This window comes from Rhinatrema bivittatum, chromosome 18 (assembly GCF_901001135.1).
Source record: "Rhinatrema bivittatum chromosome 18, aRhiBiv1.1, whole genome shotgun sequence".
Taxonomy (NCBI): Eukaryota; Metazoa; Chordata; class Amphibia; order Gymnophiona; family Rhinatrematidae; genus Rhinatrema; species Rhinatrema bivittatum.
In genome coordinates, this window is record NC_042632.1 from 49,263,664 (window position 1) to 49,277,510 (window position 13,847).

Here is a 13,847-nt window from a genome sequence, read left to right on the forward strand (position 1 = left end):
CGCGGCAGAGTGCTGTGCAAGCTGAGGATGGTCAGGCTTCCTTTTCTGGATCTCACTACTGTGCTATTACGCAACAAGTGCACCCTGTGTCCCAGCAGCTAAAAATGGCACAGCAGATAACAGATAAAAGGAAAACCGGTCCCATTCAGTCTGCCCACTTACTCTGGGGTCCATACCGCTGTACATCTAACCCCAGTCGCCAGCCATAGTGCGTGACTGCCTGTGGGATTTGTTGCTCTTTATCCAAGAACCCATAACTTAATCCAACCCCTAAAGCCCTAAATGTCTCACCACCAAATTAATCCTAAAAGCTACCAAGACTAGCGAGGCTGTTGCCCGAACAGTCAGCTGCCTTGATCCCCCCCATGGTCTCAGCGGACAGTAACCTGGCCACCATCAAACCTTGGTTGGTTTCTGGGGTGTCTGTGCCGGCTGGTAGCATCCCTGGTTACTCCATGGCCAGCAGTATCGCTAAAGTCTTACTTCCGGCACCTTATTACCTTGCTGAATGGTACCCAGCCACCACCAACCATCTCAGAGAAACTTATTTTGAAGTAGTCTGTTTAATGACAGCTCAAATTTCTACAGCATTTTATCATCAAGTTAGAGGAAAACATCTAAGCAGTAACTGCAAATGTCAAGGTCAACTCTTCACTAGGATCTACGAGATCAAACATATATATCTAAGTTCCGTGTTCAACAGTTATTCTTAGATTAATAGTGCAACACCACCATTTTCTTAAGCTACAGTAACTGCTTGTTTATCAAAATATAAGATTTTTTTTGTACATATATATTTTTCATTTAGCAGCCAAGGAAGCCTACAGTGCTTTTTAGGTTTCCGTGCTATTTAAGATAGATTTTTCCTTTTCCAGACAAGCAAACAATATTTATATTACTAAGTTTCTGAAGAGGGGGGGAGGGGAAAAAAAAAAAAGGGGCTATATTTCAAATGGTCTTTCTCCTCTTAGCTCTTAGCCGAGGACAGAGCCAGGCACAGGCACGATTGCTACCCTGGCTACTACTGGCGCAGGAGAGCTCGCCACTCTTCTCGCGCCTGAGCAGCGCCGCAACGTTCTCGTCCCGCTCGCAACTTCCCGCTGCTTCGGCGCAGCCCGGTTCCGGCTTGCGAGGAGAAGCTAGTCTGTCCCTGGAAAAGCTCCTTTCCCTGAACCGTCCGAAGGGGGATCTCATCCTTTTCCTAGGCTTGCCTTCCTCGTGTCCTGCCTGCTCTGCATTGTCCTCCTCGGCAGCTCTTTCACCGCTGCCTGTGTCCTGCGCTGTCCTGCCAGTGATCAGCTGGATTTTTTTTTTGCAAGAAACTCCCACCTATTCCGTAGCTGCGCTGCCCACCGCTCTTGTGACTGGTCTCGCTTGTGAGCGACAAGGAGGATCCAGACAGGTTCACCCGGCTGCAGTTCTCAGACCGTGGCACACTACCAACTGTGAAAATAAAACAAGAGAGGAAAACACGTTGGACCAAGAGCACTGAGGCAGAGATGGCTTTGCACGGCGCTTGCCTTTTGTTAAGAGAAGTTGGTACAAATGAAACACACAGTAAGCTCTGTGGCTCGGAGGCCAAGATGCTAAGATCACTCTCTAAATGTGAGGACTTTGCATATGATCTCTCTCTCCTGGTGCCTCAGTTTCCAAACTGCAGCTGGATGATAATGATGCTAAAAATAGCAAAAGCATTACTACTCCAGATGCTGCTATATCGTCTCAGATCTCACCACCACCCCCCCCCCCCCCCGCCGCCCCCCTCTGAAGTGTTAATAACTACAAAACCCATTAAGCTCTTCTTTAGATTGGCGGTTATATGCACCCACAGTTGATTTCTTATCATGGTACTGCTAGCATGACGGTGGTTCTGGAGGGTGGGGACTGGCAACCGCCCACACCTCATGGAAACCCTTAAGAACATAAGATATTGCCATACTGACCCAGACCAAGGGTCCATCAAGCCCAGTATCCTTTCTCCAGCAGTGACCAAGTCACAAGTACCTGGGCAAGTACCCCAACATTAAACAGATCTCATGCTACTGACGACAGCAACAAGCAGCAGGGGTGTGCATTCGTTTAGAACGAATTAGGAAATTGCAACGAAATCGCCTGATTCGTCCTGTTCGGAAGACCCGAATGCCGAACCGGAGTTTTTCCCCCCGAACTTTGGGAAAAAATTCGTTTTCGGGTTAGCGAGGGGAGGACGGGCACATTTCTTAAAAAAAAAAACCCCAAACCCAACCCTTCAAATTTACTCAATCACAACCCCCCCCCCCCCCCCCGACCGCCCTGGAAGTCCAGCATGGGGTCCCGGGAACGATCCCTTGGCTGGCCTCAAGGATCGTTATGGGTTTACCTTCTTTTTCCAGAACTCTGCTAGCTGAGAACACGGAGCTGCCCTTTAGGGAAAAGGGGGTGGGGCCCTTTGTCATCATCATGCAGTGGGGTAAAGGGAGGGAGAGAACCGGGGGGGGGCGGGGGGGGGGGGGGGAGGCATTGTGCAGAGTACAGACAAGTGCACAAGGTGAGCGAGGAGAGTGTACTGAAGATACAGAAATCCTGCACAGTGCTGCACACACAGTCAGCGCTGCACACCACAGTATTTCACTAGAATTTGATGACATTTTCTCTGCCCATGGAACGTACTTGCATATAGTTCCCTACACTACATTGGCTGCCTTATCTATGTAGTCAGAGAGAAAACAAACTTTGCAAGCGGTTCTTCCTAGTAAAACCAAGTTAGTGCAGGCAATACTACAATTTTGATATAAAAAACAAAATCAGGAAGGTCTGTAAGCAAGCGTTCTGTGCTAATAACTCTGGGAGGGTTTGGGGAATTTTATTTTATATTTTTTTAAGTTGTTTAAGATTTAAGTCTTCATTTTATTCCATTTGCAGAGAAGCTTAGCAACACATGGAATCCTGGAAGCAGATTGCAATAATCAGAACAAGCTGGTCCCTAAAACACAGGAGGCAGGAATCCAACCGATGAACTCATCAGGAAGGGGAGGGGAGCGAGACAAGGACCTCTGGAGCCGGATGAAAGCTAATGGATGTCACATGGCTCTTCCACTCTACTACTATACCGGGCGAGCGGTTTTTAAAAAAAAACCCTCACCCTAACTGCAGCCAGCAGCAGGATCTCGGGGGAAGAGAGAGAGAGCACGTCCATACCATCCCCTCGCGGCAGCAACAGGCATGCGACGGATGCTCGCCTCCAGCTTTATCCAGATACATATGGCGCCGATCCACATCACCTCTCCCGCCTCACTGAAAGGGGTTCGGACTCTGCCGTCTTTATTGAGTCTCAGAATCGTGGTGTGAACAATCCATAAACTTCAGCCAAGTCACTTTTATCTGCCCTGCTCGGCTGCGTTATTTCCAATTCCGCGGCAAGCAAGAGGCACCAAACGCTTCAATTAACCTTCACGTTACATTTAACGAGCTTTACGTTCTATTCTGCCACGCTCCCCCCCTCCATCCCCACCGGCGCAACGCGTACAACGAAGCTGAAGGGAATACAAAGGGAATTAACTTGCAGTGACTTTGTACTGCGCCGTGGCAGGCCTTGCGCGAAATTATCACGGCAGGGCTCTTTGCCAACGCCCTCCCCCCCTCCTCGCGTCCCACGCTGACTTTGTCTGTGGCCAGCCTCGAAAGCGGCCCAAGGTTGGGTCACCGCGAGCAGTGGACAGGGAGGGCAGCAGAATTCGGAGAAATGCGTCCACGGGGGGGGGGGGGGGCCAGGACGGGAGCATCTGCCGCGGTGCTAAGCTCCACGATTTACAACGGGAGGCGGCAGATCCCTTTAATGTGAAAAACGTCACACGCGGCAACGGGAGGGTGCCGAGCGCAGCTCCGCAAACAGCGCTACCTTTGCGCGGAGTACCCTGAGGCGATGCAGGAGGGCTGGAGTGCAGCGAGGATACAAGGGAGACGGCATCTTCAGCCTGTTTCTTGACACCTGCCTCTTCTGCCACACAGAGGGACTTCTGGGGAGAACCTGTGCCTGAGAAAAAAAAACAGAAAAATTGCAAGAGCAACCTTTACGGTAAAAATGCAGGCGACGCACGCAGGACTGCACACCCCTGCCCCTCAATTTTCAAAACCTGTTTTGAAAATACCATGTGCTCACAAGCACATGGTATTAAGTAAATGCATTTTTTTGTGTTAGTTTCATGGAAACAGATTCTTTGGTGATCAGAATCGTACATAAATTAAATCACTGAGCTAATGAGGTATCGAGACTGCTTATTTACTGACTTCCAGGTCCTTATCTGCTCCTTTTACTTGTTCAGGGTCACTTAATTTTTTTCTCCCCTACACAAACTGGTTTCCTGCACAGGGACAATGGAATATGAAGCTCGGTATGTGCCCTTTACAAAGCTGTGGTCCCCTCCTCATACTCTGGCTGGGCTACTTCTGCCTGGAAGCTGTAGCGGTGACTCTCCAGAGCGACGACGCGACATTAACCCTTTCAGCACTTGATCTGAATGTTTATGCAGGTCCCCAGCAGGAACTTCATGCAGCTGCTGCATAGATCAACGCTGGCCGCAATTTCCATGCAGATTATGCTGGCGTTTTTGTTTTTTTAAATGACTATTCTGGATTTGCACATTTTGATGTATTTCATGGTAGGGAAAACAAGTATTTTACTGGCAAAATAATAATACAAAAGCTTAATCTGCAGTCTGAAAATTTTTTTCATCACACTGAGTACAATGCTTGCTAACAGGGTCTGCCCATAATTTTATTACAATGGTGCATGACAGCCTGAATAATTAAATTTAATTAACTCATTTCCGTTATTACTCTTGGCAAAATGTATGATAATTATGACATCATGAAAGTAAATTTTAGTAATGAGGGTTTTTTTTGTGCTTGGGATCCACCTCAGCTAGCTGTACAATATTGAAAATACTGAACCCCTCCCAACCTATTCCCCCCCAAAAAATAAAGACAAACAGAACCCAAATCAAACCAGCTTAATACCATTATGCAAAACCCTGTTCTGACTGGCCATGCTTACACGCCACTGAACACAGCAACACAAAATACCATTTCAAAGCTTTACGGAACAGTAGGGGCCTATCTGAGGCAGGAAGGTCAATATGAAATTGCTCGACAAGGGGACACGCAGCTAAAAACCAAAACGGAATCATTTGCGTAAGTACAACAGGCAGCGTGCGGATGCCTGAATGAGGTCGTTTTGTTAAATTCCAGCACGGTGTGTGTGATAACCGTCATTAGTACCGAAACAGATACCCCAGGACGTGTGCAGAGGGGGGATCAGTTTTCACGGGGTTTAAGCTCCTAAACTGTCCCTTTAAAAATTTGCTAGGGTCTGAATGCCTAGTTTCACTAGGATCCTAAAATTAAGAGTAGTGAGTGGCAACGGGTGCAGAGTTAGGGAGGGGAAAGTTTAGCTCACATTTTCAGCAATTAGTTACATAACAGGAACTTAAATGCATAAGTTTTAGGGTCCCAAATGCAGGTGAATTTTTAGTTGATCACTTAGGCTCCCTAGGGTTGGCTGAAAACAGGTCTGGTACAGAGGTGGCCTTGCGACTAGACATACACTCCCGCTTAAATGTCAAGGTGGTTCGACTTCCAGGTTGTGTGTGCGTGTCCCCATCTAATATTCAGATGGAGTCAGATATCTCACACAGACTGATAATTCGTCCCATTTGGTACGTGATTGAACTTGGGTCACCTGAAATACCATTTCAAGCACACATCTATTTATCTCTGAAAGCGTACCAGACACCAGCTGATTACAGGATCAGGTTCCAGCGACCTGAAGACTGGACAGATAATCTAATATGGGTGCACAGGAACGAGGAGGAGCTAACAGTTAGTGCACATTACTGCCACTGTGTTCTGCCTGTAAAACGCTTAAAGGCTCAAGAGAGCAACACAAAATTCCAAAATGCATTCTGGACAATCTAGAACCTATCAAAATTCCCAAATCCTTTCTGGACAGTCTAGAACCTATCAAAACAGTTGCTGGTTCTCTCTCTCTCCCTGGGGGCTCTACGATCAGCTACAGGACATTTACAACAGCAATTCTGGCTAGCTGGCCTCCAAATTTACCACTTCATGGGGGGTTTTTTGGTGCAGTTATTCCTCCTTTCTCCTTCTTTTGGTCAGAACCAGTGCTGGGATTCTGGCGCCATGAGCTTTCATTTGCAACTACCCATGGGATATTCTTCCATTTTAACAGACCCTCCCTCCCATTGTTCCCAGTCTGGTCATGGCAGCAACCAGAGCTAGATTTAACATGCCCGTAGGTAGACGACCATGGGTAGGAGATTTGCCTCCAGAAACCAGAGGGAGACCTAATTTTTATGCACCTTCAGAATTTGGTGCTCTAGGCATGGGCCTATGCTGCCTGTGCCTAAATCCGGCCCTGGCAGCAAGAGTCCTGAGGCCGGGAGCCAAATTACTAGTGCTTCTTCCGGAAAGGCGTATCACGTGCTCTAAATCCAATCACCAGCTGTCAACCCTTATGGAAGGCCATGATTTCCTCCCACTGCAGCAACCTACCCCCACACCCTCGCTGGGGCTGTGAGTGCTGCCTCCGCAGCATCCCCGAATGACCCAGGGAGCAGAAGCCCCTATCAAGGGAATCAAATTGGAAGCCATCCACATGGGAGTGCACAGCCACTTGCCACTGAGCCACGGGGCCTGGCTACAAACCTCATGTTTTAAGAGCTGCTTTCTTCCTAGCACCTTAGGCTTACCCCCTCAAGGCATTTCACAAGCCTCTCAAATACCACCCGGCTTGTTTTCCACTTAACGGCTAGAAGTCTGCCTGCCTTAGAAGAGAGCTGCCTCACTGCATTATTCAGCAACCGACTGCAGGGATCCAGCACGATCAGAACCGGATGCACGGGGCTCCCCCTTCCTGATAAATTCCTGATAAACCCCCCCCACCAGATAAATTCCAGGCTTTATGAAACAGTGCAGACCACTTTCTCATTTTAACAAACACCTGACAAATTAAAGAGTAACAAAGCACCAGGACCGGACGACATCCACCCCAGTGTCCAAAAACAATACTGAAGACTTCAAACCTGTTCACTAGTGATCTGTAACCTATCATTTAAAACAGTCACAATACTCGAGGGAAGCCAATGTAATATCAATTTTTAAAAAGGGCTTACCGGGGTGGATCCAGAAAACTATTCACTGGTAAGCCTAATGTCTGTGCCGGGCAACATGATAGAAGCTATTCTTAAAATCACTGGCCATATAGACAGACATGGCTTAATGGTGAAGAGTCAACATGGTTTTAGCAAGGGGAAATCTTGTCTTAACAATCTTTTAGAGAGGCTACGCAGGTTAGGACTCTTCAGCTTGGAAAAGAGACTGCTGAGAGGGGACATGATAGAAGTTTCTAAAATCACGAATGGGTTGGAAGGGGCAAGTAAAAGGATGGTTATTCACCCTTTCAAATATTACTTAAAGGAGGAGATACTCCGTGACAATGACGTAACAGTTAACAGATTTAAAACACATCATAGAAAGTGCTTTTCCACTCTATGCACAATCGAGCTGTGGCATCTGTTGCCGGAGGGCACTGTCAAAATGGCTAGCATAATGGGGTTTTAAATGAGATTCGGACAAGCGCCTGGGAGAAAAGTCCATAAAACATTAGCAGCCAGGTGGATCAAAGAAAGCCACTGCTAAAGCCCAGGAGTAAACGAGAAATATAATCTTCTTTTTATGGGATTTGCTGGATACTTGTGAACTGGACTGGCCATTGAGAGGGAGGCAGGATACTGTGCTCGATGACCTAGCATGGCACTTTTTAATATTTGTTTACTTATTTAAAAAAACAAACAAACAAACAAAAAAACTTCTATTCCTCAACTTGCAGCACATCTGTTCAGTGCGGATTACACAACAACCTGCATAAATATTGACATCTATGCTCTTATGTCAAGCTTGCAAATACTTACTCAGAGTGTGGTCCCTGGCAGGCCCCTTCTTTCTAACAGGGTACAAGTTGACAGCTGGGACTTGAAGGGCTTGGCTCATTCGGTTTTGTTGAAGTAGGTGGGCCTTCGTGGCCTGGCCCCCCGACCTCAAGGGTACAGGAGACATTTCTGAGGATTTTGCTGACCTTCGTTCACTTAAATTCTTGGTCACTGTTATATACACAAAACGGGGAAATAAGTAATCTTGCACTCTCCGCGAGATTATTATATTCTCACAGAAGGCAAGAAAATCACGGGAACAGATTTGTAAGGAAAAGCAGAACAGCACCGTACAAGCCACAGAAAGCACAGAGAGTCCGTGCCCGCTTGGTGTCAATTATTTTATTAATAAGCTATTTATGCCTTTCAGAAGACCTTTAAATTGTGCCGGAGACAAACATAAAATGATTTTGTTTGATCCTTTTACAACTCAGCTCTGCTAAAATTTTGACACAAATACAAAATGTAGGTGGATCCCGGGGGTTACATTTATCTGTATGAAGCTCACACATTTACTTTTTATCTAGAGTAGCTACAGATGAGAAATGTGCCTTCTGGGCGCCATCTGAACTCCTCCACTAGGTGGCGCACTAGGCTTTCAATCGCTTAAGGGCCAGATTATACCATTGTTTGTCTGTGGGGAAAAACGCTCAGTAGCAAACACCCTGAAGTCTCTTTCTCGGCCCTCGCTCATAACACCCGTGCATTCAGTTTGGTTCTAATCCAAACTAAATTGCCTGCATTGATTTTCTTTTACTCTGCCCTTAAGTAGGTAGAGCAAACATTTTCATGACAAAGCCTCCTTTAGGAAGGCATTTTTCTCCCATTCAACATCTAGGGGGGGGGGGGGGGGGGGAGCTTAGCAAATCAGTCTCTAAATGCACTGCTTGCAGAGCCAGAGTCTGTTTTGAGCGAGGTGGAAACGCAGGGCACATCCTGAGCAGCAGGACTCAGCCGGTTAAAGCCCTTGGGCTCCAGCATCTCTACACAGAGCTTCTTCTCCTGCGTCTCTGCAGGCGTAAGGAACATTTTCTCTCCATCATCTGGCCCCAGTGCTCCTCCCTTCTGCATCCAGGGTTTGAAAACCACTGCAGCTAATCATCATCATTATGACATCTGCAGGTCTCATCATTCGGTAAACTGCAGACGGCGCTTCACTTCTGCTATTTTGGTCATTGGATGCTCCAAATCTTTTAAGTTTCTGGATACCTCACCCTCCTCCTTATTTTTGTAACCGTATCTCCCGGCAATCTGATTGAACTGCAAACGTCCTTGGCTTTCTAAAAAGGAAATACTTAAGACAAATGTACGCGTGCACATCCGTACACTTGCTTTGCGGGAACGGCTACGCTGGTTTGCGCATATTCGCACAAGGCGCGTGCCCACTGGTGACTTTACGCTATTCAGGGAATGTGGGGTGCTGAGTTAGTGCTCACGGCCGGCAGCATTTTCAGCGGCAAGGAAGTCACAGTGACATTGCTCTTTTTATGTCAGCTCCTTAAGAGGCTTCACACCGCGGAACAAGGTGTGCACAACAGCAGCAGAAAAGAAAAAACACAGAATCCCAGACTTTTAAAAGAACAAAGAAAGAAAAAGAAACAGGAGTTCACTGCACGCACACAAGTTCCAAAATGATAGCGCAGATATTCTGGTACTGCCTGAATTTACAAACCCCAACCCGGGTTCGGAGGGCAATTTTCAAACACCATTTATGCAGTAAATATGCTTCTCTGGTAAAACTGCATGCAGGGGACCAACAACGCGTCTACTTGTACTGGCAGGAAAAGCACCGTGGGACCAAGGGGCACTGTGCATGTTTAATAGGGAAAAAGGCCATGCAAATCTCTGCAGGTACTACACCTCCCCCCGGATGCAATTTTCAAAGGGAAGTAAACTGCTACTTTCCCTTTAAGAACCTGTGCGGAAGTCTGTAGACCATCTGCAGAGTTTGCACTCCCTCTATCTGGGGGGGCTCCTTAGTGCGTTCCTTTTTATCACCATAAATATTTTACAATGAGCGACGGTATACCGACACCCATCTGTAAGCCACTAGCATCTGTTCTTTGTAAGGAGACGGACCTCAAAAAGCTTCACGTGGGGTGTTCTTTTCTCTGCATATATTTCTTTTCTGTTCTTTGAACGTAAACATTTGTTTACTGAAGTTGTTCTTTCTTCAAATTATACAAATAAAAACGAGTGAACTTAAAGACAATTTTAATCTGTGTCATATCTTAATCTTACTCTGATTGTAAAACAAAAGAAAAACCAAAAAAAAAAAAGTGATCACAGATGGCTCGAGAGCACACGGTATGTGAACCCTTCAGAGCTCCAGCTGCCACCTGGATCATGAACAAAATGGGACCCTTGGTTGGTGGTGATATATATATATTTTTTATTCAACCAGCATGAAAACTATCCAAAGATTATTCTGCGCACAGGCGGGGAATCACAGGATCTCGGAAGATCAGGCGCAAATCCATAGCTGGAGTATCTTAACCTGCTGGCCCAACCCACAAGAGCCAGAACCTGCAACAAAACCGAGACCGAGGGCGGGAGGGACAGGTACTCACGAGTGCTGTAAGCGGGCTCGCACTGCAGCGACATGAGCTGAAACTTCTCCTCGTCCGTCTCCACGGTCAGATTGGACAGGTACTGTTTCACCTTGCGGGCCATCTGCGCATCCTCGTAGAGTTTCTTGGCGTTGAGCAGTGAGCTACGCCGGGCGCGTTTTTTGTGGGCGGCTCCTTGCACATCCAGCATGTTGGAGTTTGTGCTGCCCTGGCTGAGCGACCTACAGAGACCCAGGGGAAAAAAAAAACACAACACGTCAACTTCTGTCCAGCTGCAAGGCAACTTGGAATTTAAGGTAACGCCCAGAGACCGGAAAGCAGTGCCAGTTACTTGGAGATGCCAGTTAATGTTGAAGCATGCTGATGTGAATGAGTTAAGGGAATGAGCAGCCTTACAATCTCTCATCATCTTCAATACAAGTGATAAATAAATACAGATGTTTCAAACATGGGGGATGCATTGTCCCAGCAGTCCCCAAACTTTTCCATTTCTTTTGGTTCCACTTTGGAGCCGTGATTAGTAAGACACAGAAGGGTTCATATGGGAAGGGTGGGGGCTCATAGGATGTTCTCTCCTGATATATTAGGGAATGCGGGAGATCACCTCTGCTGATGGCTGCAGCCAAATCAGATAGAGGGGGCAGTAGGAAGGGCAAAGGAGGATCATGATCAGAGATCAGTGATAGCAGTGGACCCCCACAACTGGACCAGCGGGGAAGGCTAACATATCCTTCTCTACCAAACATTATTACCACTTTAAAAGACGTGTGTGTGTGTGTGTGTGTGTGAGTGAGAGAGAGAGTGTGAGAGAGTGAGAGTGTGAGAGAGAGAGAGAGAGCGAGCGAGAGTGTGTGTCAGTGTGTTTTTCCTTCACAGCTCTGACTGCTGTTAATTGTAAAGTTAGTTTGAAATCACCTGCACACAGCTGTCTCGGGCCATCATGCTTCTTTATGCCATGGACATACCCAATGCCTTTTGATCTTAAAAACCTACAAGTAGGCCACTTCTACGACCTACAGCTAGATCTCGGCGCAGCCTAGAAATTCAGGGTCAACTGAAATATTTCATTACCCAGTTCAATTTTTTAACATTACTATGTGTGCCTTTTTGTAAACCGTTGTGATGGTATATAACTTAACGACGGTACAGAAAAGATTTTAAATAAATAAATACATATTTACGCAAAAGTAACTTCCTCAGTACAGTGAACCTGAGGGCAGCTTGTTTTCAAGTACCAAAAGCTTTAGTGAAGCAGAATGTTCTTGCCAGGACTACCTCATCCCCGATATGCACAGCAGATGTGACTGCATTTTTAAACACACATTCTTGGCAGCTTCATAGGCTGGTGCACTTGCTTTTCCCCTTTGCAGACTTAAGCTTTCTGGTCTAGATGTCCATTTACCTGCGCCACAACAACATAAATCTGGCACAAACGGCAGTCTGCACGCAGCAGTACAGGACAAGGGACAGAAGTGACACCCAAGGTGAGCTGGCAGAAGCCGGTCTCACATCTGTATGGAACTATTACCCCAATTCTTGCAACATCCAAAGCACTGTGGTGTACAAAGTGACATCTACAGAAGAAAACTCACAAAAGCACACCCATGCAGATATAAAAGTACAATCCAGTAAGGACGATGCAGTTTTTGTGAGGATAGTGCAGGATACACAACGCTAACCCTGCGCTAGTGCAAAATGTATCCTGGTACTGCTTGCCATTCCAGCACATTCTATCCAGGTACACTAACAAGCAAAATTATCGCGTACAGAAAGAAATGCTAAAATCGCTGCGACTCGGCCCAAATTCCAGCTTGGGTGGTTTCCAGTGGAATTCTTGCATTTTAGATTGTCAAAATTTCCCCAGCCAATCTGGGTTTAAAAAAAAAAAAAATCTGACCAGATTTCAATGCAGATTTGCTGGAATGGAACAGGACAAATCTGCCAACTTCACATCAAATAGTTTAAGTTTAACAAATCCTCAAACTTCTTGTAGGTTCATCGGAATAGTCTGCATGTCTCTGTACACTTGTCCTCTGAAGTGGCCATGCTGCAACACACATGCTTTTTTCAAATCCACCCTTACATCTCACTTTTAGTGTTGGTGTTTGTATGCTCTTAACTAACCTTAAAGTTAAGAAAATAATTTCTTATCGTGATCTGCTTCCTTTCACCAATATAACTGGGTTTACGCTAACAAGAAGGGGTGGCCAGCATCATCCTTGCTCCACAGATGATCCCACCTCGCCGTAAAACTTCCAATTTGCTTTTGCAAGCAATTTTATATTCTTGAAACAGAGTGCGAGTGACTTTCCATTAGGCGGGAAATAAATCTGCACCTCCGAGACTAAAATACACCAAACGTCTCTGCCACCGATGTCAATTGGGATAAAAACCCTCATTTAAAACAAATGCTAAGATGGTTAAATGAAAATAATTTTGTGAGAGGGCCAGCTCTCTGGCCGTGCAGATGGTTCCCGGTTTTGATTCCTGGATCAAGCTTTCTGCTTGACCTAGGGATGCTGTGGAGGCAGAGCTCACAGCGTACGTGTGCGTGCGGAGGAGGGGACCTGCATCACGGTCCTCAATTAGGACGACACCTGGTGGCCAGATTTATATAGCCCATGATAGAGGACTCTGGAAGGAACCCTGTCACATGCCTCCCGGCCTCAGGACCATTGCTGCGATGACCAGACTCTTAGCGGGGAGGACCCTGGGTAACCACAAATGAAGACTCACGACAACGGGATCCCGGCACAGATTCTGAATGAGCTGGTTACGCGGGTGGTAGGGTTACACGGGTGGTAGGGTTAATAAAACTGCATGCTTTGTTTCCGATGCATGCACTAATGAGAAGGATGCATGGTTAAGAGTTACAAAACCTTTTATCTTGCTTTGCATTCATCTCAGCACTTACCCCAAGCTCCTCCACCTCTTCTTCCTGTAAGCAAGAGCCATATACATTGAAGCATGTGTTTGGATAGAAAAGGAAAAGGAAAAAGATCACAGTTGAGAGTCAGGGAGAATAAATGCAGCTAGAGAAAGGAAAAGAAAACACGCGCAGCGGGCAAACCCAGTAATCTGTACACGATGAAACACAGCTGTTTATGGAAACACCACAGCGGCTGACGTAGATGTGTACATCCATAGTATTCAAACCCCATACACAACGACCTTTCCACACCAAACACAGCCAGAGTACGGAAATGTCAAGTACAAGTTTTTATTGCAGGCAGTCTCACCATGAAGGGCAGGAGGGACTGGGACATCCTCAGTACAAAATCTAAGGAAGAGG

General features: G+C 46.5%; 1 protein-coding gene across 4 annotated transcripts in view; it reads right to left on the minus strand.

Annotated features, from left to right (window-relative positions):
• LOC115079746 (rap guanine nucleotide exchange factor 6-like) overlaps nt 1-13,847 on the minus strand; it is a 401,516-nt gene that overhangs the window by 15,377 nt on the left and 372,292 nt on the right. For 2 of the 4 annotated variants that reach the window (XM_029583568.1, XM_029583566.1), the window contains exons 22-26: nt 13,470-13,493; nt 10,556-10,776; nt 7,968-8,156; nt 3,878-4,012; nt 1,330-1,443 (exon numbers count right to left, since the gene is read on the minus strand). In XM_029583568.1, coding sequence (XP_029439428.1) covers nt 1,330-1,443; nt 3,878-4,012; nt 7,968-8,156; nt 10,556-10,776; nt 13,470-13,493 — 683 coding nt within the window. The remainder of the gene's footprint in view (nt 1-1,329; nt 1,444-3,877; nt 4,013-7,967; nt 8,157-10,555; nt 10,777-13,469; nt 13,494-13,847) is intronic. The other 2 variants (XM_029583573.1, XM_029583567.1) reach the window with 1 other exon arrangement.